The sequence below is a fragment of the Sminthopsis crassicaudata genome, chromosome X (genome assembly GCF_048593235.1).
Source record: "Sminthopsis crassicaudata isolate SCR6 chromosome X, ASM4859323v1, whole genome shotgun sequence".
In the NCBI taxonomy this organism is placed as follows: Eukaryota; Metazoa; Chordata; class Mammalia; order Dasyuromorphia; family Dasyuridae; genus Sminthopsis; species Sminthopsis crassicaudata.
In genome coordinates, this window is record NC_133623.1 from 64,678,004 (window position 1) to 64,698,772 (window position 20,769).

Below are 20,769 nucleotides of genomic sequence, written 5' to 3' on the forward strand. Positions count from 1 at the left end.
ATCTAGGATCAGACACTTAACATTTCCTGGCTATGTGTGACCCTGGGCAAGTCACTTAACCCCAGTTGTCTCAAGGGAAAAAGAAGAAGAAGAAAGCACTCTGTGACTTATTGGGCAGTTCAGCAAGCAATGAGGCTTTGAGCATTTTCTTGCCCTTCCCAGAGCTTGCTTAGATCTCTGGGTTCAGAGAGATGCCCTAGCTCATCCCTAATTACCATCTTCCTTCTGCTAATGGCATTACAGTTGGACTTACTCCGTAAAAAAAATAATAAGGGGGGGGTTTAATAGAGTATTTAATATAATAAGTCACTCGACTTGCCCAGAGTCATATAGCTTAGGAAGCCTCCGAGTCTGCATTGGAACTCAGAAAAAGGAAATGACCTAACTCTAGGTCTGGCACTCTCTGCTGTGTCACCTAATATTCTAAACCAAAGAAAACCAAACTTTAGTTCTTGCTTGTGCTCATTGACTTTGAACTTTTGAGCCTCGAAGGGTTCAGGGCCCCAAAAGAATATTGGATTTTCTAGGCCAAAATCTTCCCCTCCAAAACCAACCAAACCTACAAATAAACCACAAATCCTCTAGGATATACCTGGGCGCTCATTAGCTGAGGTCCAATGGACCAGTCGACACATGGCCTGGTTTATATGGTAGTTATCTGGGGTAAATCGAGGGTTTTACCCATCTATCCCAACACCATCTCTGATCCGGCTCCTTCCCTGGCCAAGGTGACGGTGTTCTTGTTGCCTTAAAGGACTCGACTCCCGGTATACACATGAGCATGTCTGAGATGACCTCTAGAAATGGCCTTGTCAAATGAGACAGGCAGTGAGCGTCCGGAGGGTTCCCGGAGCTGAAAGAGACCTCTGAGCACCTGATCCCCAGCCCATGTGGAGTCTATAACTGAACGTGGGGATCGCCTAAGTAGGAGTGAGCAGTAAATGGTTGATCCATAGACCTCTTTTATATACCCATATACCCGCACTTGTGTAAAAATGTCTTGGGTGAAAAGGGGTCACAAGTAGAAAGAGTTTAAGAGGCCCCGATCTAATCTATCATGCTTTCCACCGAGACCCCCAAGGTTTGTGAGGCCCGAAATCACACAGGAAATCTTTGCGAGCCAGGGTTCTGTCTTCCATGCCCTGATCCCAGGTGCTGCTTGGAAAGAGAAGAAATCTTTCGTGTGGAGCCCATTTGTTCCTGAAGCTGGGTTAGCCTTGGGCCTGTGGTTATCCCGGCCTCCTCCTGGGTATCCTGATGAAGCCAGAGGTCTGTGGGAGGAGGCAGCTTATTTTTATGAGCAACCACCGGACTCCAGTGAGAGGCCTTGTGGTCAGGACAAGGTAGAAGGAGCTTAGACCTACCAGCTGGCTTTACCAGGAGATCCCCGGCTTGGAGGATTCAGGGCGGAATGTATTCTGCTCTAATCTCCACAGTTGTTAATTGGTCTGTAAGCATTTCTTGAGCACCTACTGTGTGCCAGGCTCCCAATCTGTTTGCATTTCTTAAGCACCTACTGTGTGCCAGGCTCCCAATCTATCTGTTTGCATTTCTTAAGCACCTACTGTGTGCCAGGCTCCAGCTCTGGTCCATTATCTGAGGCACACGCAATTAGCAGGACTAGAATTTCACCACAGGCCCCTGGCTTCCCTTTCCAGATGGCCATAGCAAGGGCCCAGAAGCTAATCTCTCTAGGAAAGCTGAAAATGAGATTAACCTTGTTCCCTATTTGGAGCAATATTTGTCTCTAGCTTGTTTTTCGCCACAGCTTGAGGGTCGCCGGGAGGCGGGTAAGGAGGATGGGGGAGGAATGATGGCCCAAGCCCAGATTTCACATCTTTGCTGGTTCATGAGTCCTAGAATTTGTGAAGAAACCACTTGGGCTGCTATTTCTTCTGCTGCTTCTAGAGCAGTGGTCCTCACACTTTGGAAATAGGGGGCCAGTTCCCTGTCCCTCAGACTGTGGGAGGCCGGACTATAGTAAAAACAAAAGCTCACCCTCTGTCTCCGCCCCTCAGCCCATTTGCCATAATCCGGTGGGGGGGGGGGCATAAATGTCCTCAGCGGGTCGCATCTGACCCACCGGCCGTAGTTTGGGAACCCCTGTTCTAGAGGATCTTCATGCATCTCTCTCTCCCTGAATACCAAGGCAACTAAACATGTGACCAAGAAATGGTTCCCTGAGCTTCTGTGGACCAAATGCCCGCTCACCTAGCAAGTGCCCCTCCGCCCACCAAGTGCCCCCCCGCCCACCAAGTGCTCCCCGGTCCTTCTTTGAGTGATGAATTCCCAAGAGTACCTGACTGGTGGCAGACCAGCGGCCCGGTGGCCATTTCATTTTTGTCCCCTTTGAGGCCTAGTTCCTGGAAAGAATCCTTTTCTCCCCCTCCATGCCCTTGTTTCCAGCAGTCCCAGTTGCCTTTGCCCTGTCTTGCCCTTGGAAGACAGGCCCATGAGGTCTGATGGCATATAGATTTGGAGTCCAAAAGAGCCAGGTTCAAATCCCACCTCAGGAATATCAATGAACTCGATTTGCTCATCTGTAAAATGTGTGTAATGTTAGCAGCTGCCTCCCGCAGTTGTTGGGCGGATCAGAATGAGTTTAGTAAATTTTGAAGCTCTGCAGAAATGCGAGCTATTATTATTAGGCCTCCTTTCAAAGAAACCTGGTTTTCATCCAACATGGCAACACAGCCAGGGACAGCAGGGGGAGCAAATGGGGCGCTGCCTTTGACTCGAGGCCCGGCTTCACTTAAGACACGATGAGCTTGACCCTGTTCCAGTGCCTTCACCTCCCTAGGCCTCGGTTTCCCCTCTAAAACGTAGGGCTTTCTTTCTCTAGGTCTCTTGTATGAGACCTGGGAGAGAAAGGAAGCAAGAAAGCATTTATTAAGTGACTACTACATGCCAAGCACTGTACTAAGTGCTTATTACATTTGGTGCTATTGTCCAGATTTTATACCTGGGCAAGTTCTATGACTTTTCTCTGCCTCAATTTCCCCCCTCTCTAAAATGCAAGGGTTAAACTAACTGGCCTCTGATTTCACTTAAGAGACTTTTCCTCTATACCCCCCCCAAAAAAAAAAAAAAGAAAAGGAAAGGAAAAACAGCAGTCCCTCTCTCTGGACTTTTTCCTGAGTTAGACTGTTTGCTGGCACTGGTTTCCCTCCTGAGCCATTGGAACTCCATTAGGGCTAGTGATTGGGTTTATCCTGCTTCTTTTTGGGACCCACCCACCCTCAGTCTGGGATAGGGTATTTTTTTATTTGGTCATTCTTCTTTTACATATTCTCATTTTCTCTCTCTTTCTGTGACTTTCTTGTCTCTGTCTCTCTCTTTCTGTGTTTTTCTGTGTTTCTCTGTCCTTTTCCTCTGTCCCTCCTCTCTGTCTCTCTCTTTGTGTTTTTCTTTGTTTCTCTCTGTCCCTTCTCTCTCTCTCTCTCTCTCTCTCTCTCTCTCTCTCTCTCTCTCTCTCTCTCTCTCTCTGTCTTTGTGTTTCTCTCTCTCTCAATCTCTTTCTGTGTTTTTCTGTATTTCTCTCTGTCCTTTTCCTCTGTCCCTCCTCTGTCTGTCTTTGTCTCTCTCTCTCTTTCTGTGTTTTTCTTTGTTTCTCTCTGTCCCTCTCCCTTTCCTCTGTCCCTCTCTCTCTCTGTCCTTCTCTTTCTCTGTCTCTCTTGTCTCTCTGTCTCTCTCTCTCTCTGTCTGTCTTTGTGTCTTTCTCTCTCTCAATCTCTTTCTGTGTTTTTCTGTGTTTCTCTCTGTCCTTTTCCTCTGTCCCTCTCTCTCTCTGTCCTTCTCTTTCTCTGTCTCTCGTCTCTCTGTCTCTCTCTGTCTCTTTCTCTGTCTTTGTGTCTTTCTCTCTCTCTCAATCTCTTTCTTTCTGTCTCTCTTTCTGTGTTTTTCTGTGTTTGTCCTTTTCCTCTGTCCCTCCTCTCTCTGTCTTTGTCTCTCTCTCTCTGTCTCTGTTTCTTGCTCTCTCTCCCACTCCTCAGGCTTTAGAACAAACACTCCTTGGCCCGGGGTGGGAAAACTACCTATGGCTGATGAGCTCCTGGAAGCTCTTCTGGCTTCTAGACGCAAGGACCCATGGGGTAGCAATTTGCCTTCCCTCCCCCATCCCCCTGGGACCTGCTGCCTGGGTCCCAGGTCAGCAAGGAAGGGGGAGGGATGTGCCCAGTTGCATTTTGTCCACTCCGCCTCCCCAGGGTCCTGTCCCTTTCTATCTGACCCAGTGATCAGGGCTTTGATGTCCCTTCTTGTTGTTGGAGGTGCCTGGGGGGAGGAATTATTCTCTTGGTCTTTTGCTGAACTTGTTACTGGGTGTCTGTGTGTGCTCCATGTGTGTGCTTTGTGGAGGGGGAAAAGGAAAAGCACCCACAGATTACTTCCCTCCCCCCCCATGGGTAAAAAAAAGTATGTCTTATTTAACAGTCAGTTCTCTTTGCAATCCTGGGTGTTTTCTTTATCTAAAAGGTTCTGAAAGGAGGTTTGTAGCCTTGCCTAACCCGCCTGCCAAGGGAGGTGGGCACGGCACGGTAAAAGTTAAGAGTTTGATTTTGGGGGGAAGACCAATCTGTGGAGTTGCGGACGGCATCAAGCCTACCCATAATCCCTATGGAGTTCTAGGTGACAGGGAACATTTAGGGAGCCCCACAGTGCCCAGAGTGACCTGGAGTCAGGAAGATCTGGGTTCACATCCTAGCTGTGCGACCCTGGACAAATCATTTTGCCTGCCTGCCTCATTTTTTTCATCTGTAGAATGGGGATCCTGATAGCCCTTGCCTCCCAGGATTCTTGCGAAGGTCCAAGGACATCATATTTATAGAGTGCTGAGCACGGTGGCTGGCGTGAACCTGTGTGCTTATTCAGGGGAACACACCCAGAACAGATTAGGCTTGCTCAGCTTGGTCCCACAGGGAAAATCTGCTGATCTCCAATCAAGGGCCCCAGGTTCAAAGGTTTGACCCTTGCCACCTAAGGCCCAGGAAGGTCAAATCACTGCCCACTCAGAAGAGTAGGAAATCGGGCCCACGAATTCGGACTCCAAATCCTGTCTTCTCCACGGTACACAGAAGTTGTGGTCGTCCCAGGGTTCCTTCAAGGCCCCTCCTAGTGCAGCTGCCTCATCTGATAGATGAGAAAATGATTTCAGAGAGGTGGAGTGACTCCTCAGGGTTATCCAACCAAAAAGTGTCCCCCTGGGTGCACTCTCTTCGCCAAACCCCACGCAAACCCCGAGCCACTAGGCTAGGGTGGCAGTGGCGGTCCCGGGGTGGTGAGCGTCCCCCTCGCAGCCGGGCCTCTGCACCGCTTTCCCACATTCTTTGTGGTTGGGTCCCTTCATTACGATGCTTGTGAGCTCCCCTGGGGCCACCGCTGGGGAAGCCGGAGCTGGTTAAGTAGCCCAGAGCAGGCCCCATTGCCATGGTGATGCCCAGGGTGAAAGAACAGAGCCCATTTGTCTCATTCGGGCGTCGCACCCTTTCCCACCCGCGCCCTCTGTGGCCGCTCCGTCGGCTCCGACCCCTCCCCTCCCCAGACCACGGCGAGGTCCGGGCTCTGAGCAACCAACCACAGGCCTGAGCGGAAGCTGGCTCTGGGGAGGGCCCGCTCCAGGGGGAAGGCTCCCTCATGAGCTCATCTTTCTTGGATCCCTTCCAGTGAGATTTATGGAGCACCGCATGGCTGTGGGTAAAAAGCAAGTTGAATCACTATTTTACAGAGGGGAGAGCCGAGTCTTGTTTGTTAGCCGAGAGTAAGTGGCCAGAGCTGGGAGCTCTGCGCCGGTTGACTGTTGGGATTATCTGTCTCTGGCTTTTTGGGACCTGGTTTCAAATCCTGCCTCTGGTACTTATTAGCTATCTGATCTTAAGTAGGCCATTTCCCTTTCCTGGACCTCAGTTTCCCTTTCTGTAAAACAACAGAGTTGAATTAGCTGGCCTCTGGGCTTCCTTCCAGTTAGGATCTTCTGTGTGACCCTGGCTGAATCCATTCTCCTCCCTGCCTGTCATGAGGAGGTCAGATCTGCTTCTCTGGTCTGGTTGCTTGTAGGACTTGAGGGTAATCCTGTGGCCTCCCTTGGGAGCTTGCAAGAACTGCTCAGGGAATCCCTGGCTAGCTCTTTTTAGGATGGCTGCCGGAGGTCTGGGCCTTGCCTCCTTAACCCTCTTGGGCCTCAGTGTCCCCGTCTGTTGCAAACACGTGGGATATGCTACGTGTTTTATCCAGCACTAGGTCAGGGAGCGTTCACGTCGCCAGCACCTGGAAGCGTTCCCTTTGACGGTCCCCACCACTGCCTTGCCTGACAGAAGTCGGCGCCCAAGTGTGGTCAAGTCCCCATTTTAGCCAAGGAAACTCTTGTTCAGAGAGTTCATGACTTGCCCCAGCTTGGCAGGATGGGGATTTGAACCCGGTCCTCCTGAATGGGCCACCGTGTGCTACTCCCTCTCCTTCCGATGCCAGTGTTTGCTGCCTCCTCAGCACCACCCATCCTGGGAATGACAGAAGGGATGAGGGGCTCCATTGAGGTTAATGCTATCTCCCTGCCTCCTCCAGGTTGTGAAGACCATTGGGCTGAGAGAGGTCTGGTTCTTTGGCCTGCAGTACCAGGACACCAAGGGTTTCTCCACGTGGCTGAAACTCAATAAGAAGGTAAGTGCGCAGACCCGGGGCGGGCGGGGGCTGGACGTGTGTTCTCCCAGAGAAAAGGAGAGAAATGAGGGAAGGAGACAGAGAGGGAAAGGAGGGGCAAGGAAGGAGAGACAGGGAAGGAGGAAAAGTGAGAGACACAGAAAAGGAGAGAGACAGAGAGGAGAGAAGGAAAGGAATGGCAAGGAAGGAGAAAAAGTGACAGAGAAAGGAGAGAGACGGAGAGGAGGTGAAAGGAGAGAGAGAGAGAGAGACAGAAAAAGGGAGAGAGACAGAAAAGGGGAGAGAGAGAATGTGAGTGAGTGTGTGGATTTCATGCTTCCTAAGGTTCCTTCCAGCTCTCACCGTCCTTGCTTTATGAGCTCTCCCAACTAAGACTTTCTCTTGGTGGCATGGCTGAAGAGAAGCTCCAGGAGACAGGTTTCTTGCCTTTCCGTTCCCCTGTGAGCTTGCAGAGGGGGCCCCCACAGGTGCCCAGCCCTCCTTTCCTGGGAAGCATTCACAATTGGGGCTCAGCCGTTGCTGCAGATTGAGACTCTTCCCTCAGAAGCTGAGCCGCCCAGAGCTGTCAGGGTCTGACACCCTTAAACCTGGCCCACTCTTAAGTGAGGGAGCCTTGTGGATAAAGTTCCCAGGAGAACCTTGGCCTGTTCTCAAGACCCAGGAAGAATTTTCTCATTGGAAGATTGTAGATCACAGGACTGCAGTCCCCAGGAGATGGTGTTGTCTCCTTCCTGCCTGGCACCATCTTTTGGAATGGCTCGTTTGCCTTTTTTTGCATTTTATTTGAACTGTTTTGTTTCTTTTGCAGTTAAGTGACTTGCCCAGGGTCACACAGCCAGGAAGTGTTAAGTGTCTGAGGCCAGATTAGAACTCAAGTCTTCTTGACTTCAGGGCCATCCAGCTTCCCCCTGTCTCTTGCCTTTGCCCACTTGCCTTTCTTTCATTCCTTCTGTTTTACTTTCACATTGATCATTTCTCCACATCCCTTCCCTTGCGCACTTAAGCAAAATTGCCCAATGAGGCAGCTGTGCCTGGCGGTGTATGCACTGTTCTGAACTTGGGGCCCCCTTCTGTGCATTTCGCCCTGCCTCCTGTGGATTTTCGGAGCTCGGCTTTCAGTCGCCCGTCCCGCAGGCTCGTTGCTTTGTCTTGCTTCTCTGCTTCCCGCCACTTCCTGTGAGTCAGCTCACGCCCCTCTCAACTTCCTTGAGAGGAAGAGCCTGTCGGAGGCAGTGGGGATGGACGGACGAGGTAACCCGGAGAGGGCCTTTCCCTGAGCTCGTTTCCCTGAACTCAGGTGACGGCCCAGGATGTGCGCAAGGAGAGCCCCCTGCTCTTCAAATTCCGGGCCAAGTTTTACCCCGAGGACGTGTCGGAGGAGCTGATTCAGGACATCACTCAGCGCCTCTTCTTCCTGCAAGTGAAGGAGGGCATCCTCAACGACGACATCTACTGCCCTCCAGAGACTGCCGTCCTGCTGGCCTCCTACGCGGTCCAGTCCAAGTACGGCGACTTCAACAAGGAGGTGCACAAGGCCGGCTACTTGGCCGGGGACAAGCTGCTGCCCCAGAGGTATGAGCGGAAGGGCTGGGAGATCGCTGATGTCACTCTCACTCGCTTAAACCTCACCTTTCCCCTCTGTGAAATGGAGAGAGACTCTTCTCACTAAATATTCAGGTGGTTGTGGGGAAAGTGCTTAGGGGAAAGCCCCTCGTGTGCAAGACCCCAAAGCGAGCCTTAACTTTGGCCTTTCTTTGTAGAGTCCTGGAGCAGCACAAGCTGAACAAAGACCAGTGGGAAGAAAGGATCCAAGTTTGGCACGAGGAGCACCGGGGCATGCTGAGGTGAGGCAACGGGCCCACTCAGGTGGCTTGGTCCCAAACTCCTTGTGCTGGGTGCTAGGGGAGGGCTGTCACTTCTGGTAAGGGGAGAAAGCTCACTCAGTCATTCATTTATTAAGCACCTACTGTGTGCTAGGCACAAAGGCAAAAGAGAGTCCCCTACCTTAAGGAATAGCAGATATCTGGAAGGAGGCAAGATCCTACATCCCTCAGAGCATTCTGGGACTTGGAAGCATGGATGATGTAGAGGATCAGGGAATGTTTTTGAGGGCTGGTGCTAGAGAATCCCTTAAGTAAGTAGGGGAAAGGGAAGACACACAGTGGGAGATCCAGTCTTCTCGTTGGGAGGTGAAAGATCCCAGTTGGGATCTCAGCTTTGTTGTGTCTCCATATGCCTTTTGGAAAGTGGTTTGATTTCCTTAGGCCTCAGTCTCCTTCTGAGTAAATGGAAGGGTTTGAAGGGCTGGACTCGACTTCCCCAGTGTCTTTCTACTCTAATTCTACAAAGATGTTTCTGGAATAGGGGACGGTGTGGGCAAAGGCACATGGGTGGCCATGTAGGTTTGGGAGAAACAGAGATTGTGTGCAATGGAAGTAATGTGAGTGAGGAAGAAGTCCTGCATGTTTGACCTTTGCCCTTCGAGGCTCCCTGTGCCTCCCAGGCACTCCTACTGACAGGCAGTACACAGGATGGATGAATGTACCCTGGGACCACTATGAATACCTAACCGTCCTTTCCCATCTTCTCCCAGGGAAGACGCTGTCCTGGAATATCTGAAGATAGCCCAGGACTTGGAGATGTATGGCGTGAACTACTTCAACATCAAGAACAAGAAGGGTTCTGAGCTTTGGCTGGGTGTGGACGCCCTGGGGCTCAATATCTATGAGCAGAATGACAGGTGAGGAAGACTTCCCTGCTCCTCCGCTCCCTCTGGTTGCTCACTGGGATCCTCTAGGCCTCAATATGGAGGACAGGATGTCAATACATCCATCCCCCTGCCTCTCCGCCAACCTTGAACCAACATCCAGTTGATCTCAGACCAGGAGATGACTCAACTGTTTCAGCTGGAAGCCTCTGGGCCATATTTATTCCATTTCAGCTGATTTCCACCATAAGCCTGTGGAGAGTTAGATATTTTTTTAGTTCTTCTCTCCCCACCCCATTCTGTCCTTCCCACCCCACCCATACAAAATAAGGCCTAAAGAAGCTCCCTTAACCTTTGCTCTGCCCCAAGGACTGCTGGGGGTATTTAGCTTCAGCCTGACGAAGAAGAGAGCATGCTGGGCTTGGTTGGGGACCAGACGACCTGAGTTCCAGCTCACCACTGTCACTTGCCAGCTGTGGGAGCCTGGGCAGACTTCTGCCCTGCTTCAGTCCCCCTTCCTGCGACTGTTAGGTGGAGCGCTTGCGAAGCGCCACTGTGGGTGCCGGGGGCTCCCTTCTGCATTGATCTTCTCTCTATGTCCCCTCCTACAGGCTCACCCCCAAGATTGGCTTCCCCTGGAGTGAAATCAGAAACATTTCCTTCAATGATAAGAAATTTGTCATCAAGCCAATTGACAAGAAGGCTCCGGTAAGTGACCTTTGCTCCCGGTGACCCAGATCTGGGCCTAGTTGACCCCAGAATGACAAGGCAGCAACAAAAATTAGTGGCATGGCTGCATTTGTAAAAATGTCCCTTTGGGGAATCAAGAACAAAAGGGAAACTTGGGATGGGGAAAAGTGAAAAAGTTCCTAGGACTAAGAGGAAGGGAGGCAGAAAGAATATTCAACATGGAATATTAGTTATTAATAAATAGTTAATAATTAGTAATAATCAATATTGTTATATATTATTGATATCAGTAATGTGAAGAATCAATTTAAAAATTAACAAACCAAATAAAAAACTCCAAACCAATAGTAATATTAATATCAATATTATTTACTAATAAAATAGTAAATAACAAAATGAAATTGATTATTCATATGTTGTATAAAATAATAATAATTAATGATAATTAATAAGGTCACTTATGTTTTATGAATCTTGCTTTCCCATTATTTAATGATGGGAGTTGAACTTGAGATCTCTTCCAGCATGTTATTTTCTTTTTTGCTGAGACACTTGGGGTTAAATGACTTGCCCAGGGTCACACAGTTAGAAAGTATTAAGTGTCTGAGGCCAGGTTTGAACTCAGGTTCTCCTGACTTCAGGGCTGGTGCTTGATCCACTGCGCCCCCTAGCTGCCCTTTGTTACTTATTTTTAAAGAAATGAAACAGGTCTGTTCATTTTCTTGGAAGCCAATTCCAGAGTGTCACTTGTAATGACAAGCCCCGAGCTGGGACCATGTCAGGCCTCAAAGACACAGGCCTCGGTGATCTCTCTTTTTCAGTTTACATTGTTCTGATCTTTGATCTTTGGCTCACCAGTTGGGTGATGTTTCATAGTGGCTAGAGAGCCAGCTTTGGAGTCAGGAAGCCATCCCTCTAATGCATAATTAACTGGCTGTAAGACCCTGGGAAAGTCACATAACCTCCAGGTGCCCACCTGTGTTTCTAGGGACAGCAAATGTCCCCATCCTCAGCTGGATCCTTCTCTCACTGAGGTCTATAGATAGTAAAGGAAGCTATATATTAAAAAAAGGGAAACTGAGCCCAAGGGAAGCTGACTGACTTCTCCCTGAGGGTATGTGGCTCATGAACATTAAGAGTCTGGATTGGAGGCCAGGTATTTCCAATCCAGATTCATGGTTCTCCCCTTTCTTCCTCCTTCCCCCCTGCCGCCGCCAGGACTTTGTCTTCTATGCCCCCCGTCTCCGCATCAACAAGCGCATCCTGGCGCTGTGCATGGGGAACCATGAGCTGTACATGCGGCGCCGCAAGCCAGACACCATCGAGGTGCAGCAGATGAAGGCCCAGGCCCGCGAGGAGAAACACCAGAAGCAGATGGAGAGGTGGGTACCAGGCTTCGGGCCTGCTGGGAAGGCCTGGGTAGGAGGAGTCTGACTGGGTGGGGGACTCGCTGCCACTACCCATCTGTGAGGCATGGACCTCCTCCACAGGAGGCCCAGGAAAATGGGAGCCAAAGGAAGGAAGCCACTTGTTGAGCATTGATTAAAGTACCTACTCAGTGCCAGGAATGCAGATAGCTGGTCCCTGCCCTGAAGGAGCTTATGTTCTCATGGGAGATACTCCCCACATTGAAGAGTAGCTGTGGGAAAGAGAGAGGGTCTGGGAGGATTCCAAGCGGGGCTGTGGCTCACTTGGTGGTGTAGGCCTGCTCCCACTTCTCCCAGCAAGACACGGAAAGGAGTGGAGGTCAGGGAGGTCCCGGTGGCCACGTGGCTTCCTGCAGGACCCATTTGGAGGGTAGAAAGTGGCCACGTAGCTGCATGTAATTTGGGGCATTAGAATGCACAGAATGCTTAGAATCGGGAAGCCCCAAGTTCAAATGTCAGCCCTGGGCAAGTCACTTCAGTGATTGGGTGAGGCATTGTGTGCCTCAGTTTCTCCAACTATACAGTAAGGATTATAAAGGTATGCACCTCCCAGAGTTTTTGTGAAGATCAAATAAGGTAATGACTGTAAAGTGTTATTGCTGTTGTCATTACACGCTATGTTTATAACTGCCTACCAGATGGAACTCTGGGAAGGCAGGCATCAGGCCGGTTTTTGAGTTGGGCAGTTTTTCCTATTTTCCGGCACATTACTTTGCACGTAGTAGGTGCTTAATGAATGTCACTTGAGAGACTGAGTAGCCATGGGCTCCCTGGCTTAAAGCCCAGATGCACAGGAAATAGCAGAGGCAGGCTTTGAACTCTGTCTCAGGAGTATAGATTGACATGGAAAGGATCCCACTCCCCATGAGCCCATTTCCCAGGCCCTTCTCACCCCCACCATCTTTGAACCTGCCCTCATAACAAAAAGATCAGTTAAACAAACCAACAGACGCCATCCCGACATTTTGCACAGCAGCGCATGCGATGTTCCGCTCCCATAGCCCCTCGCCCCTCGACCGAAGGGAGGGAGATGCGCTGGCAGACGGCCAGAGGCCTGCTGGGAGAAGAATCCTCCCCTCTTTAGATCTTTAGCCTCTCCTTGTCCACGCTGGTCCCTTGGCTGCTGCAAACAACGTGCCCGGGATCCCTTCGCCCTGCCATGGGGGGGTCCTCAAGCTGCCGCCCCCTCGTGCTGCCGTGTTCCCAGAAGCCGGCGGGTGCCAATCCCCACAACCCCCTGGTTTTTTAGCCCCCTAGAATCTGGCCTTCAATACCACCACTCTGTTGAGACTGCCTTCCCTAAGGCTGCCAGAGAGACCTCCCTGATGGAGCTGTCCCATGAAAAAAGCCTTTGTAATCTCAGTGCCTGTTCACACAGTAGGACCTTCATGGAATTGAATGAGATACAAACAAGGGAGAAATGATTTTCCCAGCTTCACACTGTGACCTGTACAGATACCGGCACATTACTGTATATGTGGCAGCAGTGGCGTGGGAGGGGAGTGGTCTTAGGGTGTGAGTAGCTTAGCCTGAGTGAGTGGGAGGCCTGCAGGAGGAATCCAGGAGGTCTGGGTCGTCCCTGCGCCTGGAACGGGTTCATTTCTCATCTCTGCCTCTTAGGAGCCTTGCTTTCTAAGGCTCAATCTTAAGTAGCAGATCTGGGGAGCCTTCCCTGATCTCCGCTTCTGCCATCTCAGGGTCTGGATTCAAATCCTGTCTCTGCTCTTGCTTCTGTGACCACAGGGAGGGATCGTTCTCTTTCCACGGGCCTCGGTTTATCGAACTCTAAAATGAGGGGGTCAGACGAGCTGGCTTCTGCGGTTCTTTCCAGCACCAGATTTAGGAGAGTGGAAGCTGGGGAAATCCTACCTCAAATTTCCCTAGTGTTTTGCCTGCGTTTGCCCTGGCAGGCCTCATACTTATTTAGAAAAATGATTTCCCTGGTAAAGCTCTTCATGAACTTTGGCTTTTCCTGTTAACCCTTCCTCCCCGGCCAAACACGGTCGCTCAGTTTATAGAGGATTGTTGAATCAGGGACTGGATTCTGGGCATTCTGGGGGCCCCAGGGTAAGCTGGGCTCCCGCCACCTTCTGGGTGGTTTTGTTGCTACTTCTCATTCTGTTCTCCTGCCCCTCCAGAGCTCTCCTGGAGAATGAAAAGAAGAAGCGAGAGCTGGCTGAGAAGGAGAAGGAAAAGATTGAGAGGGAGAAGGAGGAGCTGATGGAGAAACTGAGGCAGATTGAGGAACAGACCAAGAAAGCTCAGATAGGTACGTAAGAGCCTTGGGGAGGGGAGGCAGAGGGATTAAGGAGCCCCATTGGAGGAGCCCACTGGGCCCTTTGCCCATTATCTCACTGTGATTCAGTCTCTTCAGGGATCCCTCCTGGGGGAAGGGTTTGAAGGAGGGCGAGGGTGGGTGATGGTATGGGGAGGCTGAGGAAATGCCCCATGAGGAGAATTACCCCAAAGTAGAACGGGGTAATTGGTAGCCCAAAGTAGAACGGGCTGCCTCCTCAGGTAGTGCGCTCCCCGCCGCTGCCTCCAAGGAGGAGGCCCTCGAGAAGAGGCTGGCTGACCCCCCCTTGTTGGGGATCGGCACGCTTTGTCAGGTATGATTGGGTTCCTGCCAGGTCAGAGTGTGGAGCTCCACAAATGGGTGCAGCCACGGTGGCGGGTGGGGGGGAGGGGTGCCTTTTGCCTCATCCCCTACTTTTGTCCATCCAGAACTGGAAGAGCAGACCCGGAAAGCTCTGGAGCTGGAAGAAGAGCGGAAGCGAGCTCAAGATGAGGCGGAAAAGCTGGCCAAGGAGCGTCGCGAGGCCGAGGAGGCCAAAGAGGCCCTGCTGCGGGCCTCTCGGGACCAGAAGAAGACCCAGGAGCAGCTGGTAAGATCACCCAGCAAGCTCAGTGGGTTGTATGAGTGTGAGCATGGATGTGTGCGTGCACGTGGGATGTCCGCGTGGGAAGGTACGAGCGTGTGACTGTGTGTGTGTGTGTGTGTGTGTGTGTGTGTGTGTGTGTGTGTGTGTAAGCAGGCTTGTGGGGGGGTGATGGTGAGTGTGTATGTCTGTGTATGAGAGCGTGTATATGTGGGTGTGTCCATGAGAGTGTAAGCACCTGAGTATCATGTCTGTGTGTAAATGCATGCTATGCACTAGTAAGTGTGCACACACACAGATACACACACACACACACATGTGCAGGCTGCTGGACTCCATGGCAAAAGGCAGAACTTTGTCCCTGTGGGGACAGCAGGGGCCGAGTAGAAAGCTCTTTGTGGAGTTGGCCATCCCCAGCTAGGCCAGGTTCCCGCAGCTCCCAGACACGGATGGGCAGCGGCTAGAGTGCCCTGACTCCGTCTCCAAGTGGCACTCTCGGGGGCAGGGCACGCGAGATGGTAGCAATGAGCGGCCGAGGGCACCATCATAGATGCTTCTGTGCAAGGTACACCTCACTTCCCTTGCCGGGCGGTGCCCATGGCCCAGCCTGGCAGCTAGCTTTCACTGCCTTTGAAGCCAGAGGGGCTGGTCAGTCGCATCCCTACCACGTAAGGCTCGCAGAAGCCTCGGCAGGTTACTCAACATGGCCATGCTTGCTGAGGTCCTGGCTAGGTAGACGAAGGCAGTAGCGTCCAGCGACGCACCCAGAGTCCGTAGGGCAGAAGGAAGAAGTTTTGTGTCATCGGTGAAGAGCAGATCCCTCTGGAGCAGCCCCTAGAGTGCCCAGGCCTGTATCCCAGGCTCTCCCTTCCCAGACACAAGTCTAGAAGCTTAGACCACTGGGGCTGAGACAGCAGCATGACCCGGCCACCAAAAAAGCCCTGCCCGCTCTTGAGCCTCATTCAGAGTGAGGAGATGCCTTGGGCAATCCTTTTGGTTCTGAGATTCTGTGACCAGAGGGTCTGCTTGGTGCGAGTGTGGCGGGGCAGAGGGGCCCAAGAGGGGACAGTAGGGCTTGGACACCTAGCGGAACAGTCTGGGGGGGGGCAATGCCTTGGAACCAGATCTAAGTGTATGGGTTATATGCAAACATCAGGGAAAAGAGGAGACCGAGCTGGGCTTTTGGGGCCTTCCAGTGTTTGACCCAGTGCCCTGCACATAGTAAGTGCTTAATGAACAGGATTGGTTCTGGAAAGGCACAAAAGAGCAGCAGTCAGTGAGCATTTGTCCCGGGAAAGCCGAGGCAGGACCAGCCCGGACCCTCGTGCCGGGAGCGGGCAGGAAGACCAGAGCCCTTGGGCTCATGGCGGGCTCTGGCCATCTTCCTCTGCAGGCTTCCGAGATGGCAGAGCTGACGGCCAGGATCAGCCAGCTGGAGATGGCCCGTCAGAAGAAGGAGAGCGAGGCTGTGGAGTGGCAGCAGAAGGTGAGACAGCTGGGCCCCAGGTGGTGAAAGCAGGCAGGAGAGGACCAGGGTGGGACCGATTTGGGGGACATGGCCCCCAAGGCCTCAGCCTCCCAGCTTTAATGGGGAGCATGGCAAGGCCATATCCTGGCTCTGACCCCTTTGTCTTTGAATGCCAACTTGCCCCTTTGTAAAAGGGGAAGGTGCTACTGGAAAGCACCTCCCTCCCTTGGGAAAGCTCTAGAGTGATTTTCACATGGGTTGTAGCAGTGGTCAGATCCCTGTTGCCCACCTGTGACTCAGAAAACCCCAAACGAACGTCATCTGTGCTATATTTTGATTCCTTGTCTTAAATGTCTCCCAGTGATGTTTTCCTCAGGGGGTTTGCTGGCTTAGAAGTTTTATACCTATTCTCTAGTGGCTAAAAGAAGCCCTGGGTTCAAATCTTGCCTCTGATCCCTTCTGGTTGTGTGAGTCTCCGCCCTCCACCTGGTGGTTGAAACCCCAGGTCCAGTGTCCCCCCTCTGGGCCTTTCTGTGGCTCACCTTGGCGCGCTCTACCACGCAGGCCCAAATGGTGCAGGAGGACTTGGAGAAGACCCGAGCCGAACTGAAGAATGCCATGAGCACCCCTCACGAGAACGAGCAGGATGACGAGCAGGACGAGAACGCGGCCGAAGCCAGTGCCGAGCTGCGGGCTGAGGCCTCCACCAAGGACCGCAGCGAGGAAGAACGGACCACTGAGGCCGAGAAGAACGAACGGGTCCAGAAGCACCTGAAGGTAGCTCTGGGAGAGAGGGGGGTGGCCATGGGCTCAGTGGGCCTGGCAGTGCCAACCTGTGCCCGCTGGGTACAGGGCCCCAAGCTGACTTAAGGGCCAGGCATGTGGGTGGCCCACCAGAAGGGCAGAAGGTGGGGAGTCCGTAGGCAGAAGGTGGGAAGCAGGTTACCAAGGGGCGGTCAGGAGGAGAGTTATAAGGTTACCCAGGTGTTAGTGACTGTGATTTGGAGGAAAAGGGACTGGGTTCCAATCCCACTTCAGATTCTTACTAGTTGTATGGCCCTGGACAAAGTCATTTTTAATTCTCTGGGCCTCAGTTTTCCTCATCTGTAAAATGGGGGAGGTGAGATTAGACTTGGTGACCTCTAGGGTCCCTTCAAAGTGTAGATCTGTAATCCTTGGGCAGAGGAGCCCCATGAGCTCCTGCAGCCTTTCCTTGAATGGCATTTGGAGAGCTCGAACCACAGGATTTGTTAAGCTCCTGCTGCATTCGGAGCCCTGTGCTTGGCCTGCAGAGCTCAGGATGTAATCATGGCTGAGAAGGGGCGATCCATTCACTCCTAGAACCCTTCCGAGGAAGAGGGAGCTTATTTTCAGCAAATGTGAATAAGTGTTGGGGGTGGAGTGTAGATGAGCCTAGGCCCCTGCCCTCATGGAGTTTCCATTCTAGTGGGGGGGATGGGGGAGGCGGTTGGAAAGGTGTCAACTTAGATAGATGTTACACGGGCAGCATTGTTGCCAGGAGTCAGAACAATGACTGGGCAAAGGCTTCTGGGGAAATTGGAGGCAAGGCAAGAATACCAGCTTCTGGGAAGGAGTAAGGGGTAACTGCCATGTAGGACCAAGGAAGGTAGCGGAGGGGGGGGGGGGGAAGGCTAGATGCAATTCTCAACAGCAGAAGTGGAGCGTGCATGCTGGGGCACTATGGGTAAAGCACAGAGACGATGGCAATGGGCAGCAGGGGTGGGGAGGACCTTCTGTCGGGAAGTTCGGTCGAATCCAAAGCCCTCCTGTGGCTCTGAGGCCGTTCTCTCTGTCCTCTCCTGGAGGTGAGCAGCAGCGCCCCATCTTTTAAGTGACCTGGATTCGAGTTCCGGCTTCGACACTTACTATCTGAGTGACCCTAGGCAAGTCACCACGTTTCTGAGCCTCAGTTTCCTATCTGGGAAATGTCCAGGTTAATACTTGTGCTGTCACCTGCTCAGGGATTGTCATGAGGGAAAGTTCTTTGTCAGTCAATACATGCTGTGTCCATGTGAGTGGCCATCATCATCATCCTCAGGCCTCAGGCTGTGTCTCGTGCCAGTGGGGTCAGAACGCTCTTTTCAGCTTCTTCTCTGCTCTCCTTCCCTCCTCCCCCCAACCTAGGCCCTTACCTCGGAGCTGGCCAACGCCCGAGATGAGACCAAGAAGACAACCAACGACATGATTCACGCAGAGAACATGCGTCTGGGGCGCGACAAGTACAAAACGCTGCGTCAGATCCGCCAGGGCAACACCAAGCAGCGAATTGATGAATTCGAGTCCATGTAATCTGGTCCCCGTTTTCCCCCTCCCCCCAGCCATCTCTGACCTCTCCCCCAATCCCCCCCTCACCTTTGCCTTTTCTGATTCAAACAACCAACCAGAGCACCCTCCTTTCCTCCACAGGAGACAGGGGGAGGGAGAGAAATTCAAACCCCTTCCTTTCCTCTTCCCTGGCCCATAGCTGCCAGCTTAGATTAGGCCTGCAATTTCTTTCTCCAGAGGCTCCGCTCCTACCCTTGTCCCCCACAGTTCTTTGCTGGGCTTGCCCCTTTCTCCTTCCTCCCAGGGAGCCCCCAGTCACAAGGCACAGTGCCTAGGCATGAGTTCCCATGGCTTAGTGCAGGGCAGGAACAGAAAGAAGATGAAGGGAAGTCTGTTTAACTGTCTCGCTCCAAAGACCAGAGACATTTCCCAAGCCTGATCTACCCAGAACCCTTTTAGACCACCAGGAGAGAAATAAAGATGGGGAGAGAAATTGGGCCATTCCTGATTTCCCTTCCCAGACCCTGGCCCCATTACTTGAGTTTCATCACTCGGCACTCTGGGGGGGGGGGATGGAGGGAGGAAGTTCCCAGCAAGACACCAAAAACATTTTAAATCTTGGCTGCCCAGCACCCCCAAGCAAAACAGTGCCTTATGGGAGCTGTTTGGGTGCCTTATGGGGGCTGTTGAGGAGGCCTTCTGACTGGCCACCTGTGCCTTGGGGGCTGTCCCTTCTCCCCTATGTGGGCCAGCCCCTCTCCCCACCCCTCCTTCCCAGAAACCCCAGGGGATTAGAAGGAGCATTTCCCAGCCCGCAGCTCCCTGTCCTGGGGAAGGGGCCACCCATCCTCCCGCTGGGTCTGTGGCATCCACCATATCTCAAAGGCCTGAACAGACAGACCTTTCTTTTTGCCTAAGCTGCGTGTAGGAGGGGGCTAATTGAATGGGACTTCTCCACACCAGAGAGCCTCCAGTCTCCTAAGGCACATCTCCATGGTGTGTGTGGAGGGGATGGGATCACGCTTTCTACGATACAATCCCTGCAGAGAGCCCCTCTCTTCCACCGTCCCCCCTTCCCGGAGCACTAGGCAATGGGGAGGCTGGCTCTGGGCCACTTTTCTCTTGGTCATCCCTCCTGTAGCTTCTTCCTCCCCCTTAATCCTCCTGACAAAGAGTCAATCACCGTACAATGCGCTAGGCCCCCTCCTCCCGCCCGACCCACCTCACCCTGCCCAGCACGCTGCTGAGCCATCCTTGCCAGGCTGGCTGGGGGGCACCAGGGCCTTCCCAATATGATGCCTGTATGATGTACCCTTCCCCCACCCACCATCTAACAAAACGGGGATTCCCTCCTTCCTTTATGCATAAATAGAATCTCGTTCTCCTCTCGGAGCAGGGCTGCGCTTCGGCCTCCCGTCCCTCTCCCACACCTTGAAAGTGTATACTGTATTATAAAGAAGATATTTTGCAGGAAATTAATGTTAAAACGCTTTCTGTATTAGTGATGACATCACAATAGGTCATGCTAGATTGTTTTATTATTATTATTATTTGTTCTGCAGCTCCTTTTCTGTCTCTGTCTGCTTTCTCTGGGTTTTGACAGACCTGGCTTCTCTCTTCCCTTCTCCACTGGGCAATGGGACTCGGACGGAGGGGAGCAGCCCACAACTGCCATCTGCCTTCCTGCCCAAGTCTCATGATTTGCTGTAAAATGTATCAGCCCTCTTGCTGTGTTTTAGTCCCCAGTGGCTAACTTGATGTGTCCCAGAAGGCAAGAGTTGGGGGCAGTAATTTGCCCCATGGGAGGCTGGGACAGAAGGCTAGACTTTGTGCGTGCGTCTTATGTGTTTATTATTATTTTTTGTTTTGTTTTGTTATTTGTCTGGAGGGGTTTATTCTAAGGTCACATCATGTTCGGTTTCAGTGCCAATAAAATTGAAACTACCCCCACTCTTTGGCTTGGTTTCAATTATTTAGGGAGCATTTATTAAGTACCTACTGTGTGAGGGAGTGCCCTGGGTGGCCTGAAAACTTGTGTGTGAGGGGACATGGGTTGGGACGTGACATGTTTTGTGACCCGAGTCCAAATCTGGCCTCAAGACAGTAGCAAATCACTCCAGCATCCCTATCAAGAAAGTCTCATGAATAGGGGACTAGGGATGTAACTGAACATTTTTTTTATTCCCATCTTTGTGTCTGTCACAATTTCTTTTTATATTTTTGCATCTTATGCACAAAAATGTTACATTATATATACAAAAATTTTACATTTTATATACGAAGTTACATTATATATACAGCTTTACATTTTCTATACAGTTTTACATTTTATATACAAAATTTTATATTTTACATACAAAATTTTACGTTTATATACAAAGTTTACATTTTATATACAAAGTTTTAAGTTTTACATTTTATATACAAATGTTCTACATTTTATATACACAGTTTTACATTTTCTATACAGTTTTACATTTTACATACAAAGTGTTACGTTTTATATAACAAACTTCCATTTTACATACAGAATTTTACATTTTAAATAATTTTTAGGTTTTCTTTTGGAATTAAGTTTTATTTCTAATACTGAATCCTTTCCTTCTCCCATTGATAAAACAAGGAATACAAAACGAATTCTCACATTAGCCATGTCCTGAA

General features: G+C 51.3%; 1 protein-coding gene across 2 annotated transcripts in view; it reads left to right on the plus strand.

Annotated features, from left to right (window-relative positions):
• The window catches only part of LOC141548558 (moesin), a 73,838-nt gene extending 53,780 nt beyond the window's left edge, over positions 1 to 20,058 (plus strand). Inside the window, exons 3-13 of one of the 2 annotated variants that reach the window (XM_074277534.1) lie at positions 6,556 to 6,651; positions 7,949 to 8,291; positions 8,387 to 8,495; positions 9,245 to 9,391; positions 9,970 to 10,066; positions 11,267 to 11,430; positions 13,614 to 13,744; positions 14,200 to 14,360; positions 15,748 to 15,840; positions 16,387 to 16,599; positions 17,968 to 20,058. In XM_074277534.1, coding sequence (XP_074133635.1) covers positions 6,556 to 6,651; positions 7,949 to 8,291; positions 8,387 to 8,495; positions 9,245 to 9,391; positions 9,970 to 10,066; positions 11,267 to 11,430; positions 13,614 to 13,744; positions 14,200 to 14,360; positions 15,748 to 15,840; positions 16,387 to 16,599; positions 17,968 to 18,132 — 1,719 coding nt within the window. In that variant the 3' untranslated portion in view covers positions 18,133 to 20,058. The remainder of the gene's footprint in view (positions 1 to 6,555; positions 6,652 to 7,948; positions 8,292 to 8,386; positions 8,496 to 9,244; positions 9,392 to 9,969; positions 10,067 to 11,266; positions 11,431 to 13,613; positions 13,745 to 14,199; positions 14,361 to 15,747; positions 15,841 to 16,386; positions 16,600 to 17,967) is intronic. The other variant, XM_074277535.1, reaches the window with a different exon arrangement.
• Positions 20,059 to 20,769: the final 711 nt, after the last annotated feature.